This window comes from Syngnathus scovelli, chromosome 17 (assembly GCF_024217435.2).
Source record: "Syngnathus scovelli strain Florida chromosome 17, RoL_Ssco_1.2, whole genome shotgun sequence".
Taxonomy (NCBI): Eukaryota; Metazoa; Chordata; class Actinopteri; order Syngnathiformes; family Syngnathidae; genus Syngnathus; species Syngnathus scovelli.
Window position 1 is genome coordinate 2,411,512 of NC_090863.1, and position 26,498 is coordinate 2,438,009.

The 26,498-nt window shown below is 42.4% G+C and overlaps 1 protein-coding gene and 3 long non-coding RNA genes across 8 annotated transcripts in view; all 4 read right to left on the reverse strand.

Moving 5' to 3' along the window:
• The window catches only part of gpc5c (glypican 5c), a 117,327-nt gene that overhangs the window by 66,687 nt on the left and 24,142 nt on the right, over nucleotides 1–26,498 (reverse strand). For all 4 annotated transcript variants that reach the window (XM_068648656.1, XM_049746845.2, XM_068648655.1 and 1 more), the window contains exon 3: nucleotides 892–1,595. In XM_068648656.1, the coding sequence (XP_068504757.1) occupies nucleotides 892–1,595 (704 nt within the window). The remainder of the gene's footprint in view (nucleotides 1–891; nucleotides 1,596–26,498) is intronic.
• On the reverse strand, nucleotides 3,423–6,104 carry LOC125984732 (uncharacterized). Of its 2 annotated transcripts, XR_011085614.1 has the most exons (3): nucleotides 5,940–6,104; nucleotides 5,019–5,327; nucleotides 3,423–3,956 (listed from the first exon to the last, which is right to left on the reverse strand). It is a non-coding gene; the product is annotated as an uncharacterized lncRNA (long non-coding RNA). The 2 variants fall into 2 exon arrangements; XR_007487053.2 differs by lacking the exon at nucleotides 5,940–6,104 and having other exon boundaries at nucleotides 5,019–5,917.
• On the reverse strand, nucleotides 7,470–9,470 carry LOC137839609 (uncharacterized). Its single transcript, XR_011085618.1, has 3 exons — nucleotides 9,369–9,470; nucleotides 8,558–8,662; nucleotides 7,470–7,756 (listed from the first exon to the last, which is right to left on the reverse strand). It is a non-coding gene; the product is annotated as an uncharacterized lncRNA (long non-coding RNA).
• LOC137839608 (uncharacterized) lies at nucleotides 11,410–14,535 on the reverse strand. The gene is made up of 4 exons (XR_011085617.1): nucleotides 14,421–14,535; nucleotides 13,610–13,714; nucleotides 12,799–12,903; nucleotides 11,410–11,997 (listed from the first exon to the last, which is right to left on the reverse strand). It is a non-coding gene; the product is annotated as an uncharacterized lncRNA (long non-coding RNA).

The following is a 26,498-nucleotide window of genomic DNA, read 5'->3' on the forward strand; positions in this document are numbered from 1 at the left end:
CTGCAGCACATTTGTTCCTGCGCTTGGCAATCCACTTGGACCGTTCGTTCCTTAAGAGAAGGCAAAGAAAAATGGCTTTCTCTTTCTGTTACCACTATTGTGTTGCCTTTTTTGGAATTTGCGATGATCTGTCACGTTCTTACCAGAACCGAACCTTCCTCTGGAATGATCTTCAATGTGCAACTGAGATGATCAAAGTCATCGAGTTCTCCCACAACACAACAATTTGTACCACACTTTGGCTGCCGAATATTACAAGGTAGATGTAATGGTGTGTTCATTTCAGCTTTGCTTGAAATGTCACATATTTGTTGGATTGCAAAATGGAACCTAACACCTATAATGAGTCCTTCCTTATGTTGATTCAGTGCACAATAATACTAGCCAGGGTGTTTGAATCCAAGGAAAATTCGATTTTCTCTCTGGCAACTTTTGAGACTTGTAATAAGTCACAATCCAACCCTATGACTGCATCATAGTATATGACATGCATCAACCAAACAAATCCCACTTCATTGGATTGCATTAAGAGTCAGTTCAGCACTCAACCAGCTAACAACTACAATTTTCGCCCTTTCGCTGCCTTGCTCGTTTGGAAAATCTCCCCCCCTTAACCTCAACTCAGTCCGTCTGCCGTTCTTTGGAGCTGGCTTTGCGTTTTCTTTTCAGTATAAACACTATTTTTGTGTGAATAATTTGCGCAAGGATTAATGCAGTGGCGGCAGCGACGGGGGCGGCGACGGGGACGGCGACGGCGGCGGCGGCAGCGCTCTATGTTGCTCTATGTGGGTGGAAAAAAAATAGCTCCTAACCCACAAGTAGCCTTCAATCCCCTTCCAATCAATACATGAACCGGTGCCAAAGTACTATACGAGGTTGCGGATCACTTACCGTGGCTGTGACGAGCGGACCGTGAAACTGCGCGTAGAGCAAGGCCTCGTTCACGTGGTCCCGCACTCCCAGCAACGCCAGTTCCAGGCTGTGGTGGCCCACCATGGCGTGGGTCAGCTGTTCCAACAAGTCGCTATACCTCCTCCAAGGCCGATCCAGCTCGGACATACTGGCCAAGCAGCCGCGCATGACATTGAGACAATAGCCCACGCAGGGTTTGATGAGCGTCAAGCCTCGGCAATGGGAGCAGTAAACCATCTTCACCAGAGCCTTCACACAGTCTTTCGTCAAGGCCAGGTGTTCAGTGGCGTTTAGCACCTCCAGCCCTTTGTCCAGGAACAGGCCCAATTGCCGGCCGACGCTTATGGCCTCGGATAGCTCCTTGACCATGACGGCCGGATGCGGGCCGAAAGGGTTGACGTCTTGCCTGATCATACGGAGGCAGTCCGTCATTTCCGTGTCCTCCGCCACGCTGCCGACCGTGCCCGGGTTGATGAGTCGCGTATAGACGAGGGGGAAGATGTTATTCAAAAAATGGTGGACTGTCGTCTCCACTGACACGTTGGCCCCGTGGAGATAAAGGGAGAGTGAGGAGAAGAGTTGGTTCACGTGGGGCAAAGCTTGACGAGAAAGCGGGGCGTAAGTCCCTTCCAGCAGAGAACTCAGGTGTCCTTGTGAGAAGGAGAGCAGGTACTGGAACATGTCTACAAAAGAGAAATGAAAGGGATTCAGAAGAATGAGCTCAAGTGCAAAACCTGGCCTCCCTCCAAAGAACTAAGCTTAGCAATAGTTAGCGTTGCAAAACCAGCGCCAATATTCCTTTGAATATGATGGGGATATCATTTTTTAGGATGTCATCGCCCCAATACGTAAGGAGACTAAGTGAGAGAGAAATACAGACTCAAAACTTAGACTTGAGCACTAATCACAGAACACTCTGAGCCTAACAATGACCTCGATTGTCATTTTCCAAACTGAGGGCATGTTATGTCCAAAAGGGTTTGTGTATGCAGGCTACGCGCTAGCTACACTTCTGGGATGTGATGTCAACTTAAAAGCATGCCTGGACATAAAGGAAGACTAGCAACTGTGGCGCCGCCTCGCATCGCCTCGCATCGCCTCGCAACCCGCTGCGATGCATTGACAAAGGTTTGCAAAAGTCGCTCTCCTTTTTGTTTCATCCTTGGAAACAAAATCCGTCGTGATCATTGTATAATGATAATTGCCACAGGTTTGGTGCGCGCGGGCATTATGTTATTATCATCTCTCAGACAGAACGATAACATGGGTCAATCTCAACAGCTGCGCTAATATGTTTGACAAACCACGGGGACTCCCGGCCGGCTAGGAAAGGGCACGCGGAAGACTCCACAAAATACAAGCGTCATTATCAGCCGCTCCCACTAAAACATTTCCACAAATTAGACCAAATATTTCTTCTGGTTGTGAATTTCCAAATCATTCTGGAATTGAAGAGCTTAAGAAGCTTTTGTCTTGATAAGACATTCATTGTCCTTAGCAATAATGGTGCCTTGTTGGACATTCTTAAATTCAAGCCGGAGTTTAGATTACAACACGGGCGGACATTGTGCGGTATGATTTGATTTGACCTCTTTATGTTTCAGTAGATAGCACGCACACGCGCGCACGCACGCACACGCGCACGCACACGCGCACGCGCACGCGCACGCGCACGCGCACGCGCACGCGCACGCGCACGCGCACGCGCACGCGCACACACACACGCGCACACACACACGCGCACACACACACGCGCACACACACACGCGCACACACACACACACACACACACACACACAAACACACACACACACACACACACACACACACACACACACACACACACACACACACACACACACACACACACACACACACACACACACACACACACACACACACACACACACACACACACACACACACACACACACACACACACACACACACACACACACACACACACACACACACACACACACACATCCTTGTTAACCTCCCTCTGCAGGACCCAACTTAGTTTACCGAGTTCTGGGGTCCACCCTTTCTAGTGGTCCAAGAACTATGAAAAAAATCAGGCAAGTCCCAAAAAAAATCTTGTTACTAAAAATCACTTTCAATAAACACAATTTGAAACTTTTTTTTTCATGTCAGTTTTTCAGTCATATCTGGGGCCTGTTTCTAACATTCCGGCTTTGCGGGGTCCACCTTTACACACATGAGATTTTTAGTCAGTTATGGGGATCGCTTTTAATATTTCAACCTTATGAGGTCTACCTATACACACATTATTTTTTTAGCCAGTTATGGAGCTTGCTGTTAAGATTTAAGACTTGTTAGGTCTGCCTTTATAAAGAGGATCTATCAAGTTCAACCCCAACCCTAATCTAACCCAAACATGCATTTGTGTGGACTTAATCATTTGAGAAAACCTAAAAATTTTGTTAGTGTTATTAATACTTTCATCTGGCTAAATATACTAGATATACATTGAAATGTGCATTCTAAAATACATTCTGAAGTCTTTATTCAGATTCTGGTCCATTTTCCTTGGTCACAGTCTTAATATTCTTCAATTTGTTCAGTCATATTGGTACATTTTAAAATATTTAAATTCTGCATTTTAGCTAACTATAAAGTACACAGGATTTACAAGTAATAATTGTCTTGAGTCAAAATTTTAAATGGACACATTACAAATGTAGCCAATGAATAAAGGAACTTATTTAATCTAACATTTACGAACAGGAGAAGTGGAGCATAAAAAAAATCACAAACAAATAGTGAACAAATGGTGAAACAGGACCAGCCATGTGTTTCTATCTCTGTTAAGGGAAGCTGTTTCACTCATATTTTCTCCTCATGGTGGTTATTCTCTTTTTGACAAAGTACTTAACAGCTCGGTGCTTGTGGTTCTGCAGCAATGCATCTCTCGCAGTCAAGCTTACCAGGAACCTGATTTGTCAATATATACTTCCTTGAATGTTTATTTACTGCAGCACATTCCTCTGGGGTCCAGCTTCTTTTCACAACTTTTCCGTTACCTAAGGGCATAGGAAGAGCACTTTTTAGTTTACAACTTAATTAGAACAAAATTGCATAAAGAATACATTCACTTTATGTACAATTATCCGACAATATAATTCAAATGAGATATTTTATAACGTCAACTATCTTTGTCAACAGTGATGAGCCTACAATAGACATAAGTAAATCAGTTAATATCTGAGATATTAATCCGGTCATTTAAGTTGTTAGGTGGTCTTCAGTGTCAGCTGTTTTGATATTAACAAAATTAAAAATAGATGCACAAAAGGGTAACATTAGAATGCCCCCAGTTTTGGTGGTGGGGGAAAGAGGTCTCTCATTTTCTTGACTACTTTTAAGCAGTTTTGCATTTGACCAGAATGTCACTGCTGGTAGATGAAGCAATTCCTGGACCCTACAGAGGTTGCACAGGCAGTCAAACTCCACCATGGCAGCACATTGGGATGCACCATTTCTCTGACAAAACCATTAAGAACAGATACAAGTTGTTGCAAAATCAGGGAAAATAAAAAATAAAAATCAGAGAAAAACTTTTTTCAGACAGTGTTTTACATGTATGGGGAATTTGCTTTGATAACGTGCTACACATGGACAAACAAAGATGATAAAAGTAAATTTGGAAATATATAGTGTGTAAAAAATTAAATGCAAGCTGTATAAGAATGGTATCTGCCTTGGTGTGACAATGTGTGAATTTGCATATTCACTAGAGCAATTTTTCTTTCTCTCTTTTGAGGTAAATGTGTCATGTATACATTACCCCTATTTAAAAATAGATGTAAACAAACATCTCACATATAATCAAGGTTAGCAATGACCTGTAACTCACATGAGAAAGGATGGGTCAATTTTCATTTTATGACAAAATTCAAAAGTTTAGACCTTACATGTCTAAGAAAAAAAGTCAAGTGGTGTTTAATATATCTTGCTTGGGTCATCTAAATCTTAGTAAGCAGCATATGTGAGGATAATTAGATACTGATACAGTAGTAACAATTGGGCAATTTAAAAGCAACTGTGATAAAGTTATATATTGAAAAGGATTACTCTAAACTCACCTCCCTTTTTGGCAGACTTTTCATTACTTGGGCCACGAGATGCGGAGGTACAAGAGGTCACTTCTATCACTTCTGGGATCAGCCCATCTGAAATGACGATTTTTAAGTACAGAAAAAAAACACAGTATAGCAATATTCTAAAACAAAAATTAACTGCACCTGTATAAGAATGCTTGGTCAAATTTAATATACTCTTGTTTTGAGCAGATTGATTTGCAGAGGTACAGAGCAGTCCTTTTGGGAATCATTGTCAGTATCATCACTGTCTGAGTAGTCCACTTTGAGAAACTCCTTTGATAATTGATAGCTCTATGGAGGGAATTAAAAGAAATGTGTTGTTAGTTTCTGCAAGATACTCTTATATGCTGTATTAATATAAAGACTAGAATTTCTTTGCTCAAAATAATTAAAATTTCTGTCCAATATCTTAACTGGTAGACGACCGGTGCTGTACACATCCTCTGAAATATGCCAAAACCTTATATCACAGGAAATTTTACATATAAAACATGGAAAAGGCTCCAAAATTTACAACAAAGAAGCCACAAGAAACCATATTTCAGAAATCTGTTATGTGTGTGTGAATGATTGGCTTGGTTGGAATAACCATGACAACCTTAGATCCATACGGAGGGCCCCACAAGTAGCCATCAGAAATCTGTTATGTGTGTGTGAATGATTGGCTTGGTTGGACACCCATGGGCGCATGTTTCAACAATCCATCTATAGGTGTGTGTGCCACTGGTTCGTTTGGGCTCTATGAGGAGAACCACTAAAACCGTGTGATCCAATGGTTGGCTGAATGCTGTTTAAGGTACCTTCTGACTAAAGAACAGCTTTCCAACTAAAAGCTGTAAACTAAGAGAACAAGAAAAGGTCTACAAAGTTTATTTCTTACAACAAAGTCGCACTGAATGTTACCTGTTGGCTGGCATCTTGTTTGATGTTATCATCAGGGTCAGAGTCCTGCCAAGTTCTGGCTGGTTCAGGCAGCGCACCATCAACAGGAGCCTGAGAGCCTGTCACCTGGAATTAAAACCACAAATAACTTACCAACATCATACAGACACCACAAATGACAGACTCAAGACCTGTATAGTTAAATCATGTGAAGTTAGTCCCCGAAACCAAACAAGCTTTTCTAACTAAAGTGTTCCAGTCAGTTCTGGATGTCTAATCAGGTCCTATAACAGCATCTTTATGGATGTAGTGGAGCATCCTTCAGCATGACACTTTAGCCGTTTAGCTGTTGAGGATGTGTGGAACTATAGCTGTAATATAATCAGCCTCCATAATGTCCATAACCAAAATATGATCTAAAAACATGAGACAACCTTCGATCCATACGGAGGGCCCCACAAGTAGCCATCAGAAATCTGTTATTATGTGTGTGTGAATGATTGGCTTGGTTGGAATAACCAAGACAACTTTCGATCCATGCGGAGGGCCCCACAAGTAGCCATCAGAAATCTTTTATGTGTGTGTGAATGATTGGCTTGGTTGGACACCCATGGGCGCATGTTTCAAATATCCATGTATAGGTGTGTGTGCCACTGGTTCGTTTGGGCTCTATGAGGAGAACCACTAAAACCATGTGATCCAATGGTTGGCTGAATGCTGTTTAAGGTACCTTCTGACTAAAGAACAGCTTTCCAACTAAAAGCTGTAAACTAAGAGAACAAGAAAAGGTCTACAAAGTTTATTTCTTACAACAAAGTCTAACTGAATGTTACCTGTTGGCTGGCATCTTGTTTGATGTTATCATCAGGGTCAGAATCCTGCCAAGTTCTGGCTGGTTCAGGCAGAGCACCGTCAACAGGAGCCTGAGAGCCTGTCACCTGGAATTAAAACCACAAATAACTTACCAACATCATACAGACACCACAAATGACAGACTCAAGACCTGTATAGTTAAATCATGTGAAGTTAGTCCCCAAAACCAAACAAGCTTTTCTAACTAAAGTGTTCCAGTCAGACCTGATGTCTAATCAGGTCCTATAACAGCATCTTTATGGATGTAGTGGAGCATCCTTCAGCATGACATTTTAGCCGTTTTGCTGTTGAGGATGTGTGGAACTATAGCTGTAATATAATCAGCCTCCATAATGTCCATAACCAAAATATGATCTAAAAACATGAGACAACTTTTGATCCATACGGAGGGCCCCACAAGTAGCCATCAGAAATCTGTTAGTGTGTGTGTGAATGATTGGCTTGGTTGGAATAACCAAGACAACTTTAGATCCATACGGAGGGCCCCACAAGTAGCCATCAGAAATCTGTTGTGTGTGTGTGAATGATTGGCTTGGTTGGAATAACCAAGACAACTTTAGATCCATACGGAGGGCCCCACAAGTAGCCATCAGAAATCTGTTATGTGTGTGTGAATGATTGGCTTGGTTGGACACCCATGGGCGCATGTTTCAACAATCCTTCTATAGGTGTGTGTGCCACTGGTTCGTTTGGGCTCTATGAGGAGAACCACTAAAACCGTGTGATCCAATGGTTGGCTGAATGCTGTTTAAGGTACCTTCTGACTAAAGAACAGCTTTCCAACTAAAAGCTGTAAACTAAGAGAACAAGAAAAGGTCTACAAAGTTTATTTCTTACAACAAAGTCTAACTGAATGTTACCTGTTGGCTGGCATCTTGTTTGATGTTATCATCAGGGTCAGAGTCCTGCCAAGTTCTGGCTGGTTCAGGCAGCGCACCGTCAACAGGAGCCTGAGAGCCTGTCACCTGGAATTAAAACCACAAATAACTTACCAACATCATACAGACACCACAAATGACAGACTCAAGACCTGTATAGTTAAATCATGTGAAGTTAGTCCCCAAAACCAAACAAGCTTTTCTAACTAAAGTGTTCCAGTCAGTTCTGGATGTCTAATCAGGTCCTATAACAGCATCTTTATGGATGTAGTGGAGCATCCTTGAGCATGACACTTTAGCCGTTTAACTGTTGAGGATGTGTGGAACTATAGCTGTAATATAATCAGCCTCCATAATGTCCATAACCAAAATATGATCTAAAAACATGAGACAACCTTCGATCCATACGGAGGGCCCCACAAGTAGCTATCAGAAATCTGTTATTATGTGTGTGTGAATGATTGGCTTGGTTGGAATAACCAAGACAACTTTAGATCCATACGGAGGGCCCCACAAGTAGCCATCAGAAATCTGTTATTATGTGTGTGTGAATGATTGGCTTGGTTGGAATAACCAAGACAACTTTCGATCCATGCGGAGGGCCCCACAAGTAGCCATCAGAAATCTGTTATGTGTGTGTGAATGATTGGCTTGGTTGGACACCCATGGGCGCATGTTTCAAATATCCATGTATAGGTGTGTGTGCCACTGGTTCGTTTGGGCTCTATGAGGAGAACCACTAAAACCGTGTGATCCAATGGTTGGCTGAATGCTGTTTAAGGTACCTTCTGACTAAAGAACAGCTTTCCAACTAAAAACTGTAAACTAAGAGAACAAGAAAAGGTCTACAAAGTTTATTTCTTACAACAAAGTCTAACTGAATGTTACCTGTTGGCTGGCATCTTGTTTGATGTTATCATCAGGGTCAGAGTCCTGCCAAGTTCTGGCTGGTTCAGGCAGAGCACCGTCAACAGGAGCCTGAGAGCCTGTCACCTGGAATTAAAACCACAAATAACTTACCAACATCATACAGACACCACAAATGACAGACTCAAGACCTGTATAGTTAAATCATGTGAAGTTAGTCCCCAAAACCAAACAAGCTTTTCTAACTAAAGTGTTCCAGTCAGACCTGATGTCTAATCAGGTCCTATAACAGCATCTTTATGGATGTAGTGGAGCATCCTTCAGCATGACACTTTAGCCGTTTAGCTGTTGAGGATGTGTGGAACTATAGCTGTAATATAATCAGCCTCCATAATGTCCATAACCAAAATATGATCTAAAAACATGAGGCAACCTTTGATCCATACGGAGGGCCCCACATGTAGCCATCAGAAATTTGTTATTGTGTGTGTGTGAATGATTGGCTTGGTTGGAATAACCAAGACAACTTTAGATCCATACGGAGGGCCCCACAAGTAGCCATCAGAAATCTGTTATGTGTGTGTGAATGATTGGCTTGGTTGGACACCCATGGGCGCATGTTTCAACAATCCTTCTATAGGTGTGTGTGCCACTGGTTCGTTTGGGCTCTATGAGGAGAACCACTAAAACCGTGTGATCCAATGGTTGGCTGAATGCTGTTTAAGGTACCTTCTGACTAAAGAACAGCTTTCCAACTAAAAGCTGTAAACTAAGAGAACAAGAAAAGGTCTACAAAGTTTATTTCTTACAACAAAGTCTAACTGAATGTTACCTGTTGGCTGGCATCTTGTTTGATGTTATCATCAGGGTCAGAGTCCTGCCAAGTTCTGGCTGGTTCAGGCAGCGCACCGTCAACAGGAGCCTGAGAGCCTGTCACCTGGAATTAAAACCACAAATAACTTGCCAACATCATACAGACACCACAAATGACAGACTCGAGACCTGTATAGTTAAATCATGTGAAGTTAGTCCCCAAAACCAAACAAGCTTTTCTAACTAAAGTGTTCCAGTCAGCCCTGATGTCTAATCAGGTCCTATAACAGCATCTTTATGGATGTAGTGGAGCATCCTTCAGCATGACACTTTAGCCGTTTTGCTGTTGAGGATGTGTGGAACTATAGCTGTAATATAATCAGCCTCCATAATGTCCATAACCAAAATATGATCTAAAAACATGAGGCAACCTTTGATCCATACGGAGGGCCCCACAAGTAGCCATCAGAAATCTGTTATTGTGTGTGTGTGAATGATTGGCTTGGTTGGAATAACCAAGACAACTTTAGATCCATACGGAGGGCCCCACAAGTAGCCATCACAAATCTGTTATGTGTGTGTGAATGATTGGCTTGGTTGGACACCCATGGGCGCATGTTTCAACAATCCTTCTATAGGTGTGTGTGCCGCTGGTTCGTTTGGGCTCTATGAGGAGAACCACTAAAACCGTGTGATCCAATGGTTGGCTGAATGCTGTTTAAGGTACCTTCTGACTAAAGAACAGCTTTCCAACTAAAAGCTGTAAACTAAGAGAACAAGAAAAGGTCTACAAAGTTTATTTCTTACAACAAAGTCTAACTGAATGTTACCTGTTGGCTGGCATCTTGTTTGATGTTATCATCAGGGTCAGAGTCCTGCCAAGTTCTGGCTGGTTCAGGCAGCGCACCGTCAACAGGAGCCTGAGAGCCTGTCACCTGGAATTAAAACCACAAATAACTTACCAACATCATACAGACACCACAAATGACAGACTCGAGACCTGTATAGTTAAATCATGTGAAGTTAGTCCCCAAAACCAAACAAGCTTTTCTAACTAAAGTGTTCCAGTCAGCCCTGATGTCTAATCAGGTCCTATAACAGCATCTTTATGGATGTAGTGGAGCATCCTTCAGCATGACACTTTAGCCGTTTTGCTGTTGAGGATGTGTGGAACTATAGCTGTAATATAATCAGCCTCCATAATGTCCATAACCAAAATATGATCTAAAAACATGAGACAACTTTCGATCCATACGGAGGGCCCCACAAGTAGCCATCAGAAATCTGTTATTGTGTGTGTGTGAATGATTGGCTTGGTTGGAATAACCAAGACAACTTTAGATCCATACGGAGGGCCCCACAAGTAGCCATCAGAAATCTGTTATGTGTGTGTGAATGATTGGCTTGGTTGGACACCCATGGGCGCATGTTTCAACAATCCTTGTATAGGTGTGTGTGTGCCACTGGTTCGTTTGGGCTCTATGAGGAGAACCACTAAAACCATGTGATCCAATGGTTGGCTGAATGCTGTTTAAGGTACCTTCTGACTAAAGAACAGCTTTCCAACTAAAAGCTGTAAACTAAGAGAACAAGAAAAGGTCTACAAAGTTTATTTCTTACAACAAAGTCTAACTGAATGTTACCTGTTGGCTGGCATCTTGTTTGATGTTATCATCAGGGTCAGAATCCTGCCAAGTTCTGGCTGGTTCAGGCAGAGCACCGTCAACAGGAGCCTGAGAGCCTGTCACCTGGAATTAAAACCACAAATAACTTACCAACATCATACAGACACCACAAATGACAGACTCAAGACCTGTATAGTTAAATCATGTGAAGTTAGTCCCCAAAACCAAACAAGCTTTTCTAACTAAAGTGTTCCAGTCAGACCTGATGTCTAATCAGGTCCTATAACAGCATCTTTATGGATGTAGTGGAGCATCCTTCAGCATGACATTTTAGCCGTTTTGCTGTTGAGGATGTGTGGAACTATAGCTGTAATATAATCAGCCTCCATAATGTCCATAACCAAAATATGATCTAAAAACATGAGACAACTTTTGATCCATACGGAGGGCCCCACAAGTAGCCATCAGAAATCTGTTAGTGTGTGTGTGAATGATTGGCTTGGTTGGAATAACCAAGACAACTTTAGATCCATACGGAGGGCCCCACAAGTAGCCATCAGAAATCTGTTGTGTGTGTGTGAATGATTGGCTTGGTTGGAATAACCAAGACAACTTTAGATCCATACGGAGGGCCCCACAAGTAGCCATCAGAAATCTGTTATGTGTGTGTGAATGATTGGCTTGGTTGGACACCCATGGGCGCATGTTTCAACAATCCTTCTATAGGTGTGTGTGCCACTGGTTCGTTTGGGCTCTATGAGGAGAACCACTAAAACCGTGTGATCCAATGGTTGGCTGAATGCTGTTTAAGGTACCTTCTGACTAAAGAACAGCTTTCCAACTAAAAGCTGTAAACTAAGAGAACAAGAAAAGGTCTACAAAGTTTATTTCTTACAACAAAGTCTAACTGAATGTTACCTGTTGGCTGGCATCTTGTTTGATGTTATCATCAGGGTCAGAGTCCTGCCAAGTTCTGGCTGGTTCAGGCAGCGCACCGTCAACAGGAGCCTGAGAGCCTGTCACCTGGAATTAAAACCACAAATAACTTACCAACATCATACAGACACCACAAATGACAGACTCAAGACCTGTATAGTTAAATCATGTGAAGTTAGTCCCCAAAACCAAACAAGCTTTTCTAACTAAAGTGTTCCAGTCAGTTCTGGATGTCTAATCAGGTCCTATAACAGCATCTTTATGGATGTAGTGGAGCATCCTTGAGCATGACACTTTAGCCGTTTAACTGTTGAGGATGTGTGGAACTATAGCTGTAATATAATCAGCCTCCATAATGTCCATAACCAAAATATGATCTAAAAACATGAGACAACCTTCGATCCATACGGAGGGCCCCACAAGTAGCTATCAGAAATCTGTTATTATGTGTGTGTGAATGATTGGCTTGGTTGGAATAACCAAGACAACTTTAGATCCATACGGAGGGCCCCACAAGTAGCCATCAGAAATCTGTTATTATGTGTGTGTGAATGATTGGCTTGGTTGGAATAACCAAGACAACTTTCGATCCATGCGGAGGGCCCCACAAGTAGCCATCAGAAATCTGTTATGTGTGTGTGAATGATTGGCTTGGTTGGACACCCATGGGCGCATGTTTCAAATATCCATGTATAGGTGTGTGTGCCACTGGTTCGTTTGGGCTCTATGAGGAGAACCACTAAAACCGTGTGATCCAATGGTTGGCTGAATGCTGTTTAAGGTACCTTCTGACTAAAGAACAGCTTTCCAACTAAAAACTGTAAACTAAGAGAACAAGAAAAGGTCTACAAAGTTTATTTCTTACAACAAAGTCTAACTGAATGTTACCTGTTGGCTGGCATCTTGTTTGATGTTATCATCAGGGTCAGAGTCCTGCCAAGTTCTGGCTGGTTCAGGCAGAGCACCGTCAACAGGAGCCTGAGAGCCTGTCACCTGGAATTAAAACCACAAATAACTTACCAACATCATACAGACACCACAAATGACAGACTCAAGACCTGTATAGTTAAATCATGTGAAGTTAGTCCCCAAAACCAAACAAGCTTTTCTAACTAAAGTGTTCCAGTCAGACCTGATGTCTAATCAGGTCCTATAACAGCATCTTTATGGATGTAGTGGAGCATCCTTCAGCATGACACTTTAGCCGTTTAGCTGTTGAGGATGTGTGGAACTATAGCTGTAATATAATCAGCCTCCATAATGTCCATAACCAAAATATGATCTAAAAACATGAGGCAACCTTTGATCCATACGGAGGGCCCCACATGTAGCCATCAGAAATTTGTTATTGTGTGTGTGTGAATGATTGGCTTGGTTGGAATAACCAAGACAACTTTAGATCCATACGGAGGGCCCCACAAGTAGCCATCAGAAATCTGTTATGTGTGTGTGAATGATTGGCTTGGTTGGACACCCATGGGCGCATGTTTCAACAATCCTTCTATAGGTGTGTGTGCCACTGGTTCGTTTGGGCTCTATGAGGAGAACCACTAAAACCGTGTGATCCAATGGTTGGCTGAATGCTGTTTAAGGTACCTTCTGACTAAAGAACAGCTTTCCAACTAAAAGCTGTAAACTAAGAGAACAAGAAAAGGTCTACAAAGTTTATTTCTTACAACAAAGTCTAACTGAATGTTACCTGTTGGCTGGCATCTTGTTTGATGTTATCATCAGGGTCAGAGTCCTGCCAAGTTCTGGCTGGTTCAGGCAGCGCACCGTCAACAGGAGCCTGAGAGCCTGTCACCTGGAATTAAAACCACAAATAACTTGCCAACATCATACAGACACCACAAATGACAGACTCGAGACCTGTATAGTTAAATCATGTGAAGTTAGTCCCCAAAACCAAACAAGCTTTTCTAACTAAAGTGTTCCAGTCAGCCCTGATGTCTAATCAGGTCCTATAACAGCATCTTTATGGATGTAGTGGAGCATCCTTCAGCATGACACTTTAGCCGTTTTGCTGTTGAGGATGTGTGGAACTATAGCTGTAATATAATCAGCCTCCATAATGTCCATAACCAAAATATGATCTAAAAACATGAGGCAACCTTTGATCCATACGGAGGGCCCCACAAGTAGCCATCAGAAATCTGTTATTGTGTGTGTGTGAATGATTGGCTTGGTTGGAATAACCAAGACAACTTTAGATCCATACGGAGGGCCCCACAAGTAGCCATCACAAATCTGTTATGTGTGTGTGAATGATTGGCTTGGTTGGACACCCATGGGCGCATGTTTCAACAATCCTTCTATAGGTGTGTGTGCCGCTGGTTCGTTTGGGCTCTATGAGGAGAACCACTAAAACCGTGTGATCCAATGGTTGGCTGAATGCTGTTTAAGGTACCTTCTGACTAAAGAACAGCTTTCCAACTAAAAGCTGTAAACTAAGAGAACAAGAAAAGGTCTACAAAGTTTATTTCTTACAACAAAGTCTAACTGAATGTTACCTGTTGGCTGGCATCTTGTTTGATGTTATCATCAGGGTCAGAGTCCTGCCAAGTTCTGGCTGGTTCAGGCAGCGCACCGTCAACAGGAGCCTGAGAGCCTGTCACCTGGAATTAAAACCACAAATAACTTACCAACATCATACAGACACCACAAATGACAGACTCGAGACCTGTATAGTTAAATCATGTGAAGTTAGTCCCCAAAACCAAACAAGCTTTTCTAACTAAAGTGTTCCAGTCAGCCCTGATGTCTAATCAGGTCCTATAACAGCATCTTTATGGATGTAGTGGAGCATCCTTCAGCATGACACTTTAGCCGTTTTGCTGTTGAGGATGTGTGGAACTATAGCTGTAATATAATCAGCCTCCATAATGTCCATAACCAAAATATGATCTAAAAACATGAGACAACTTTCGATCCATACGGAGGGCCCCACAAGTAGCCATCAGAAATCTGTTATTGTGTGTGTGTGAATGATTGGCTTGGTTGGAATAACCAAGACAACTTTAGATCCATACGGAGGGCCCCACAAGTAGCCATCAGAAATCTGTTATGTGTGTGTGAATGATTGGCTTGGTTGGACACCCATGGGCGCATGTTTCAACAATCCTTGTATAGGTGTGTGTGTGCCACTGGTTCGTTTGGGCTCTATGAGGAGAACCACTAAAACCATGTGATCCAATGGTTGGCTGAATGCTGTTTAAGGTACCTTCTGACTAAAGAACAGCTTTCCAACTAAAAGCTGTAAACTAAGAGAACAAGAAAAGGTCTACAAAGTTTATTTCTTACAACAAAGTCTAACTGAATGTTACCTGTTGGCTGGCATCTTGTTTGATGTTATCATCAGGGTCAGAATCCTGCCAAGTTCTGGCTGGTTCAGGCAGAGCACCGTCAACAGGAGCCTGAGAGCCTGTCACCTGGAATTAAAACCACAAATAACTTACCAACATCATACAGACACCACAAATGACAGACTCAAGACCTGTATAGTTAAATCATGTGAAGTTAGTCCCCAAAACCAAACAAGCTTTTCTAACTAAAGTGTTCCAGTCAGACCTGATGTCTAATCAGGTCCTATAACAGCATCTTTATGGATGTAGTGGAGCATCCTTCAGCATGACATTTTAGCCGTTTTGCTGTTGAGGATGTGTGGAACTATAGCTGTAATATAATCAGCCTCCATAATGTCCATAACCAAAATATGATCTAAAAACATGAGACAACTTTTGATCCATACGGAGGGCCCCACAAGTAGCCATCAGAAATCTGTTAGTGTGTGTGTGAATGATTGGCTTGGTTGGAATAACCAAGACAACTTTAGATCCATACGGAGGGCCCCACAAGTAGCCATCAGAAATCTGTTGTGTGTGTGTGTGAATGATTGGCTTGGTTGGAATAACCAAGACAACTTTAGATCCATACGGAGGGCCCCACAAGTAGCCATCAGAAATCTGTTATGTGTGTGTGAATGATTGGCTTGGTTGGACACCCATGGGCGCATGTTTCAACAATCCTTCTATAGGTGTGTGTGCCACTGGTTCGTTTGGGCTCTATGAGGAGAACCACTAAAACCGTGTGATCCAATGGTTGGCTGAATGCTGTTTAAGGTACCTTCTGACTAAAGAACAGCTTTCCAACTAAAAGCTGTAAACTAAGAGAACAAGAAAAGGTCTACAAAGTTTATTTCTTACAACAAAGTCTAACTGAATGTTACCTGTTGGCTGGCATCTTGTTTGATGTTATCATCAGGGCCAGAGTCCTGCCAAGTTCTGGCTGGTTCAGGCAGCGCACCGTCAACAGGAGCCTGAGAGCCTGTCACCTGGAATCAAAACCACAAATAACTTACCAACATCATACTGAGAGTAATTTAAATAAAAGAGACAAAAATCTTCCTTTTTTTAATAACAAATTAATATTCCAACTTGCATACTTGATCTTACTGACTTACTTTTTCACGCCATGGCCATTTAGAATCACCATAGTTGTAATCGATTTCAGTTCCCATTTCTATGTTTTTGATGGCAAAAAGGCACAAATGGGGCTCGTCATTTACTATTTTTTTCATGGTGCAGTTTGGAGACTTGTGGTTGTCATTCACTAATCTTCCAAGAGAGCCATCCTCTGTTGATGCATCAATACTAGGAAAGAAAAAACAGAAATCAAACATTTTGTATCATATAACTAGTTTTTTAGTGAAATAAAAGTTGGTTTACAGAAATAAAAACTTGCAACATTTCAAAAGAAAAGTTGAGAGGGAAACAATGTCTTTTTGAACGTCATAGCACTAAATAAAAAAAATTGTTAATGCCACAATCCTGATGTGTTATTGAAATATTGCTTCTGAGTGACTCACTAATTTAGGGTATTTTATTCCAGTCTCTTTCTAGAGTTCATAATTATTGTATAGAAAATATTTGGATATACATACCACCAGTAATGATTCTGCCATTCAAAGTCAAAGAGAAATGTACTCTCCTTTTCAGAGTACTTGCTTGTTTGGCATTTTTCTGCTGACAGAAGTTGACACCTGTATTCTAAGATGAACTCTCCTTGTTCAAAGTGCTGGGTAGCAAACACACCTCTTCCTGCAAGGACATTTTATATAAAACCATTGGTTATGAGAAAATATTTCTTTAAGATACACCTTTAACCAAATAATTGTGGTGTTATCTTACAATTTTAATACTAAGTTCTCGCTTAGAAACAGAAATACAACAACCAATCTGAATTTGATTGTTTTTTGTGTTGTTTTATAAAATAAATAAATATATACTTAATGGATAAATGGTCTAAAAATGAGTTTATTACCTTTTTGATCATCAATAAATCTTTCCACTAGTCCAGGTTTGTCCTTTGAGGATTAAATGTAAAAGGCTGCTTCATCAGCAGGCTTTTTTCTTGCTTTCCTTTTGGACATTTCTGGCTCTAAAAAATAATTCAAAACATGGCAGAGAGAACTTTAACAAGCACTCTATATTAATTTTAAAAGATTTGTAATCATCCACTGTATAAAGACTGAAGGAATAAGCCTGGCCTGAGAACTAACAGGACAAGAGTGATTAAAGAAAGAATATTTTTCAGAAAATACTGATGTATTAATGAAAATGTTTGTCGGTTTGAAGCTGAGCTTTGTTACTTTTAACTAGTCACAGTTCCAACCAGGTGCTGCATCCAAAGAAAAGTTATTTCAATAGTTTTACCAGTATAATTCGTTATACTTTTCAGGAGCTACCAACTCGTTTTTATTATGTTTGTGTTTGAAAAGTGAACGTAGCATCCTGATTAGCGGTAGCTAATTAGCCAATAAGCTAGTTTCCGGATAGTTTTATTGCGTCAGAATGCTTGTGTTATTTAAAGAAAGCATTCTTACATGATAGAAAACCACCGAGAAATACAGAAGACATGCAGATATATCATAACACTGAGCTTTACCACGTGTTTGACGAGTTTTGAAGTGGTTTCGGCAATTACGGCCAGAGTCCGGTTCTGGGCTTAGCAATTATGAAACATTAGCACATCGAAATCATCCTGAATATAACACGGAGCAATTATACATTCTGTCGTTCGCTTTTACACCATTGTTTTTAAAACCACTGCAAGCTAAGATGAATAACAAGTTAAAAAGCCGGACTGTCTGAGGGGAAAACGTTACGCCATCCGAGTGACAATATACCGAATCCGAAGCCATAATCATTGCATATAAACCCCTCGGGGTCTGGACAAAAAGCATTTCTACATCAGTTTCTTGTACTTAGTATTTACATGCAGTTGATTTACTCACCGTGTATGTTGTGTTTCGTTATGAGCAGCGTGTCTTCGTCGCGGAGCAGTCTCAGTCTGGCGTCGTCACACGTGGCGAAGTGACGTTAAGCTGGTGGTTTTAGCCGCATGAAGCTAACACATGCAATACCTGCTGATTTAACTAATATGTAAACTGATGGTAAAGAATAAATTACTATTTATTTATACCTTTATTTTTATGTTTAGAACATGAAAAATGCACGAGATGCTGATTTAACTAATATGTAAACTGATGGTAAAGAATAAATTACTATTTATTTATACCTTTATTTTTATGTTTAGAACATGAAAAATGCACGAGACAGTTTTTAAAATAAGCCTAATAGAATGAGCGTATTTTTATAAAGCAAGTGTAATGAATATTAAATAACATAGATAAATTGCAATTGTAATGCAGGAATTTTATGTTTACAGTATTATTTTAGCTGCTATGGTTACTAAAATAATAATTACCTGGTTTAAATCTACAGGAAATAGCATTTTATTTTCTTAATCAACACTCGGATCACGAGGTGCCCTGATTGGTTGAATCACACACACTTCCGGTAGTGTGTATACTTGCAATACCACTTGCCATGGTCGGGGGGCCGCTACTGAGCACACACACTTCACACACACAATTCTCAACATTGCGACCATGAGGGGTAAGTGAAAAAAATTCGTGAGGCATGTTGTTAGAGCATTTCAAGCTGTTTTAGAGTGGTTTCCCGAGTGGGGTCCATGATTTTGGACCCCACAACGACACAGGGCCCCACTTTGTTGGTGGGCTCCCTGTCTTCGGACCCCCCATACTAATAAAAACAAGTACACACACACACACACACACACACACACACACACACACACACACACACACACACACACACACACACACACACACACACACACACACACACACACACACACACACACACACACACCCCCCTACCCTACAATAGGGACAGCTGCCTCAAACTGTGGGGCGAATGCTCATCGGTTTAGATGCCATATGAAAGCAATATGTGCTCGAGTTACGGGGCACATCTGTCGCCCACCCCGAAAACACTAAAGTTGGCCTGAAGTTACCATGTTAGCAGATATCATGTTCTACTGTTGCTCTGTCCGGTGTACATTGAAGGAAATTGCTTTGATTGAATCTGACTGTGTGTCGGTGCGTCCATGTCGCAATTTGATGTATGTTATTGTTATGCAGAGACCTGCTGTGACATTTTATATGAAGCATGAGGGAGTGGTTATTCTGTCCACCAAGACGTGGCTTGGATGGCAGTTTAATAGCCAGAGATCAAAAGGGCACGAGTACAAGAAAGATGCCAGCGCAGTAATGCCAATATGCCCTCGAGCATGGCACTGAATCTTCAAATCCGCTCAGGCAGGAGTGCAGTCATGCAGCCCCGTCAGTCTCTCAAAGTTGCAAATCAATTGTTGCCTCACTTTTCAATTGAGGACGACTTATCCAGGGCAGGGGAGCTCTGTTAGCCAGCGCACGGTGAAAGTTGTGACGCTCTGTGCTAATTGTTAGCCATCAGTGTTGACTTTGTCCATGAAAGACGGAAATGACAGTCCCCAAAATGTACAGGCTCCAAAAAAGTGAACAAAAAAGAACTAATATTTCTACAGGGAGTTTGAATAGTGCAGAAGGCAAGGGAGAAGACATTTTGAGAAGACATTTTGAAAAGCCATCTGGATTCATTAGGCCCCTGGGGTCGGCGCACTTCTCTATCTTTCCGCTTCCGTTTCTTCCAACGTCCACCTTTGTGAATACAATCCAGGGTGAAAGGAAACACAGAATCTCTTGATAAATCATTTTCAGCTTTTCTCTGTTCTTTATCAAACGCTCTCCCACGCTCATGCTGACTCAGCGCCGCCGCCACCACCGCCGCCGCCGCCGCCTCAACTGTGATAAATCAAACAATTGCTGTGGGTTGCTCTGCACTTTGAGTGAGAACAAAACACAAGTAAGCAAGAAAGGCAGCTTTGAAGACTCAACTCTCCACCACAGAGCCTGAATCCACTTTTGAGCTCAGCTCACACACTGCAGGGGCTAAGCATCATTACTGTTTCACATTCTCCCATTAGGAAGCTGCTCTCAGTATTTTGAAATAGGGCCAAAGAATAGCAGCATCAGAGCTTCATACTTTCCAGGATAAATTTGCAGGAAGGATCCCAAAAAGTGTATGGCTTTGGAAAATGTTCACCGGGGCTACCCGGTGACAAGTTTTCATCATGAAAAGGCAACTTCCCTTCACATTATGCGTGGCACCGAGCGCTAAACTATCATTAAGGAGAGGCTCTCTCTACAATATCAAAGTCAAAAGTCAAAATGGCAGTTGTCTGACTCAAGCCAGAAGTATAGTGTTACCTCACTTTGCAACACAGTGGTCTTCTGAGGCATTTCAGTATTGTGAAAGATGAGTGTAAGCATGTGTGAGTTGAACTGAGCAGTATTGTTAGAGTGTGAGGGAGCCACGGCTTCACTGCGCTTGCCAAAACCCAGCACAGACATGCGGCACCACACAGCCTAGCCTGCAGTGACGCAGGCAGGCAGGCAGGCAGGCAGGCAGGCAGGCAGGCAGGCAGGCAGGCAGGCAGGCAGGCAGGCAGGCAGGCAGGCAGGCAGGCAGGCAGGCAGGCAGGCAGGCAGGCAGGCAGGCAGGCAGGCAGGCAGGCAGGCAGGCAGGGTTCGCACAGCCTGATTATACTGTGTAAAGAATAGCATTCCCTGAAGAGAATGGACTATTTCACAGTCTCCGCCATCTGAATTCATTTCACCTAAATGAATCCTGTCAGTCATGCAGCGTGCAAATTTCCCTATTGACTTTCAGAGATAACACGTGCGGAGAACAGAATCCAAGCATAGAGTTGGGAGATAACAAATGAACAGTAACTCGAGGGAAAATTCAGCTTGAGATCCAGTGGATAGGATTTGTGTTTTGTGAGTGGAAAATGCCCTTTGGTTGAAAAGGAATAGAAATCTGTCACTAATGAATGTGATCATTCATATTCGCCTTTTCTTTTCTTTTTTAGTTATTGCTCAGCAAAGCGCGAGCAAGGCGGCTCTTGATCTTGGTATCTGTTTTAAATCAAAGTGTTTCCATGGATAGAAGTGTCATCATGTGTTAGCAAGTTTTTTATTCCGAAAGTTGGAACCTGAAACTGCACTTTCTTTCCAATTTGAATCTTTTTAAGGGCTAAGCAAAATAGAAGTTACCCTAAATGAGATTATTGCTTTTTTTTTTTAGGACTTTTACCACGAATGTAAACATTGAAAACATTACACACTTGTATAACATTTTACCTTTTGATCACAAGTGACAAGCATATGGCAGTTGGCCACTTGGCAACTAACACTTAATGGCTAGCTTATTGGAGACTTATGCGAGATGTTAACCGAGCAGTCTAAACCTTCAATTTAAACTTTAAAAAAAAAAAGAAAAAAAACAGACACGACACTACTCAGAATCAACAAATCAATTCTCCGGAGGAGAATGGAAATGAAACCAAAACAAAAACAAAATAAAACAAGTGTTGGTAACAACTTAAAAGAAGCAACACAGAACAAAACAAGCACAGTTATGAATCCCTTGATCCTGCTTAAAAAGACATTTCGTAAAGTGCAGATGACGGTTCAATATGAAATGTATACGGCATTTAAAGCGGGATACACACATCCTAATTTTACACATCTTAAGTCGTTTTTAAAAAGCAACACACAGGAGAAATGCTGTTCCAATGTTGTGTACTCACAAAATGACCAAAGCGAATTATAGCTGATATTGCTTTAGTTCTTTGGCATTTCTAAAAAGTGCCATCTCGTAGTTACAAGTCACAACAAATGATGACTTATTTGCTATTGGATCAGTTCTTTTGCTCTGCCAACACAAATAGCGATGACGTTAGCCGTGGAACTCGGAGATGCTGACTTGCCAAGGCATCATCGTTGTCGACATTGATTGAAAAAAATGAGACACATGAAGTTTGCTTTCCTATTACACTTTCCAAGAGCAAACTGATTGATTAGATGACTTCATGTCGCGTCGCATTACATGACGTTATTTAGCCGAGCAAAGTTAATGTCATCCGTAAATGTTAAGTGACAAGCGCGCCCTCCCTCACTCGTTAGCTATGCTACCCTGTCGGCCAAAAATCTGCTTCTGTCTGACAACCTGTCGTCGTGTTTGCTAACCACGGCCCGGCCGTCGATGATAATGGTTACAATTCGTGTGAGGCCAAATGTCACGTTTAAATCTGCTGTCGTACTATATAGCATCAGTAAAGGAATGATTTGCTCGGTCAGAAAACTGTTGTATAAATAAGGATATCGCCACCGAAAACCGCGAGCCTTTTCTCAAAGCAGATGTCTGCCGTAAAACCAAGACTGACCTGTGAGAGACAGCGTGGTGCCATGAGGGAGCCAGACCACCGGAAAAGAGAGAAGGAACAAAATAGCAGAAGCTAGGGTACCAGTCTGCTTGCTGGATTGAAAATAGTATTTGACAAACGGGCTAACAAACTCCAAATGGAGGAATTGAAGGAATTCAATCTTACCATTGCAACGTGATGATAGTTCCATCATTTCACAATGTGGCATGAACATGGAGCAGCCCGAATGAGTTTCTCACAAGGCCGCAGGTTTTCAGCACGTGCTTCTGTCTTATTAAATCAAATCTGTGATGTGCGTGGATAGGATTACACGTGCGCGGCAATGCAATAATGAGGTAGGAGACACCCATTAATGCCACAGAGGCTGCTGCTGCGTCATTCCCGTCTTGGCAAACAGCCGCAATTGGTCATCGCCTCGCATCTTCTCAGGAAAAAGCATCTTAATCCCCGTCGCCGGCTTTGGTTTCACCACGCACATATGCGGCATAGTGACACGTGTGTGGATTACATAGGCTCGTTTTAATGAGCACAAAATACAGTAGAGAGAAACATCTCTCACCCGGCACCGCACGGCTTAGTTTTCGACCGAGAGCCGGCAAAGCATTTAATGGTAAACTATTAATACGATAAAGAATCAGTCTGTTGAATCTTGCGCAGCCAAGCACAACAATTCCACAAATGCCAGGGCATATTCAGGGTACACTGCTGTAATGCAATGGGGGGGGGGGTCAGAGGGAGCCATCTGAGGGAGCATCAATGCTATCCGCACGGGCCAGAGAGCGGAAACATGATCGAAGGCCGCTCAACGAGCAGACGAGAGAAGGACGCTGGCAGAGGAGACGGTGGGGCTGAGGAGGGAGCCTGGCCCAGCCTGGGCCCGGGGCATGTTCAAATCCCTCATACCACCAAGGCCAGCATGGGGGCAGACTGTTGACAGACTGACTGACAGCACCCCTGGTCAAGCATTAGAAAGGCCAGGGGTCGACCGTAACCCCTGGTTTCTCTCAACTTTATTGCCGTAGAAATCACAATGACGTCGCTGATACAACGATAAGGTGCGGCACGTGGCGCAGACGGTGACCAATGCGATGGAATGAAAACACACACTGAGCCATCCGGAAGCCAAGTTGTCACTTAGCCTAAATCGAGATTCGTCTCAATGTATCATATAAAAGTGGCGGTGAACTTGTCATCTCGTGCACGTCATCGCCGTGCCTGTCACTATACGTCACTGGCATAAATCGCCAAACAGGATCCAATAGTGTACCAATGAAGCAAAAGGCGCTTTTTCAATTGTCCCGCTTGACCGTTGTCCTCAATGTGAACAGTCAAAGTGACGTCACTCTTCAATAGCATTGCAAAGCTTTAGTAGCAATCAAACTCAAAGGTCGTCAGTGGTCTCTCTTTGGCGCTTTAGGACATAAAGCAAAGAAAGGTCATCAGTCGCCTCTCTCAGGCGCCGGGAGCTTCAGGGCATAAAGCAAGGACACAAAAGACTTGAATCCCAAGACAATAGAAATGAAGGAACAAAACGGTGCTTCGTGTACTGCATTGCAAAACGTAATTCTTTCAAATGAAAATGTCATTTTATGGAGCTGAGAGCAGCTGACACTTGATGAAAATGCATTCTACCATTGTGCACATGCCCATGAGGAGTAACCCGAAGAAGCCGTCCGTCCGTCTTCAGTCAGACGCAACTCGCTCAACCCCTTTTAGATATCACACCGACATTTTTGCAAGATTGTAATCCACTGCCGCAATAATTTACTGCATGATTTCAGGATTCAGAGCTACGGACTGCAGAAAAAGACAAACTATCCATCCAAGCAAGTGATTTATGACATTAGATTCCATGCAAAATCCAAACAGCTGCCAGTGGTTTATCATCTTACAAGTGAGTCATTGCAGCACGAATCCAATCGATGGGCAGCACAGAAGAAAACCATCAATGCACGTGTTGTGATAAACAGACGGGTTGTTAAGGCGAAATTTGCCTCCAGATACAAAGTGGGGGAAATATTTCCACTGGCAGAAGATTAATGCAAAACAGACTAGTGTGAAAGGACTCAGAGATGAAAGGGGAGAATGAAGAATGTTTAAACCTTCTAAGCAGGTGTGGCTCCCGTTTTCATTTTTCAACTTCATCGAGAAGCCCGCCCGCTCACAAAGGAGTCAATTATGACTACCCTGGCCGCTACCGAAAAAAATGTAAAGAAAAATGTATAAAATTGGATTTACTGGCTTCTATTCATTGCAATATTCGAAGCCTTTTTTTTTTTTTTAGTCAAAGCAAAATCAAATCCAATAACCGAGACCTTATCTAAAGCGACAAATCAAAATGTTTTCTCCCCGTCTGCATTTCTCACATGAATTCGACTTCCTCCTTTGGAACATAATAGAGGAATGATTGGAGGATGAGTGAATAAAGGCCACCATGGGGACGGACGGACGGACGGACAGACAGACTCCTTAATGGTTTGCAAGGAGCCACAGAGGCGAGCGAGGAGGAGGAGGAGGAAGAGGAGGAGGAGTAGGAGGAGGAGAACAGTGTGGGAGCAGAAGAGTGTCCAATCTGGCCTGTAAAATGCAAAGTGAGTGGACTTGAATGGCTGGCTGTTGACTGGGTGAGCAAGTGACCAAGTGGTGGATGGAAAGCAGCCAACTTTGGGACTGCTGAAAAGACAGCATGAGCCGAGCTCCTCATTCCCTTCCGCTTGCCACAACTCCATGGATTCTCCTACCAATTTGTTCAAGTCCAACATCAGTTCTCACAAGTTTTTGGCTTCTTTCACAAACCAGTCAAGTTGCTGTTGGAGCATTCCAAGCAGAAGGGAATGATTATGTAGTCATATACACACGCACGCGCACACGCACACGCGCACACACACACACGCAAAACCACTGCATATCTCGGAGCATAACAAATGAGCCTCCTCCTTCTGTGTCGGACGGAACACAGAGGGGAGAAGAAAAAAAATCCAATCTGGACCATTCAGCAGGGAGAAATCTCAAAAGCCAGACAAGCAGAGATCTGGTCAGGGAGGGAGAAGTGAGCCCAATCGAAAACCAATAAACGTACGTACATCCTAGACCTTGCACTTGTGGTCTTGATGGGATAACTGTCAGATTGCACAGCTCTTGTTTACAGCACATGTGTGTGCTGTGGCAAGCTAAAGAACAATGAAATATTTCCCAGAAAGAAAAGATGATGTTTGCTCGCAATAAAAATGGCACATTTTCCTTCCACTTTGACTTGATTTTCGGGACGTCTGCAGCGAGTCGCAGACGTCTCGTTAATCAAGGCATTTGAAAGTCCAATGACGCTCAACGAGGAGCTGAAGAAGGATGAAAGAGACAATAAAAACCATGAGATATTTGTGGAGAGGAAGATGGCTGAAGATTTATGCTTTTATGGCTTCATTGTGTTGCGTGCATGCTTGGTGGATAACGCCAGTCTCTTTTAGCGTGCAAGCTGAAGAAGAAAGCTGTTGGCATGGCGCTCCATCTCGTTAAGAAGCCGTGCAGACGGAGCACTCGGTGGTCAGCTGGACAACAGGGAGCGGAGCGCAAGGCCTTGCAAATACCGCTCATGCACAACTTATGCAAGACTGTCATGTGCAAGATTGGCCACTGGAGGCACAATAATAGACGCAAATTGACTACTGCAGGTGACTCAGTAAGCTGCAGTAAGATTAGTCATCTATCAGCGAGGATAAAGAATATATGCCAGTAAACTTCAGCTGCATTAAACAGCTTGAAGCCTCATTTTTAAAGAATGCTCCTCTTTCTGTCAAACGGTGGCTGGTTGTGAGTTGAGTTTACTCCCACCATATAGCACTTTTTTTTTTTTTTTTTTTTTTTTTGCTAGCATCTCAAAATGAAAAAAATCTCCTAAA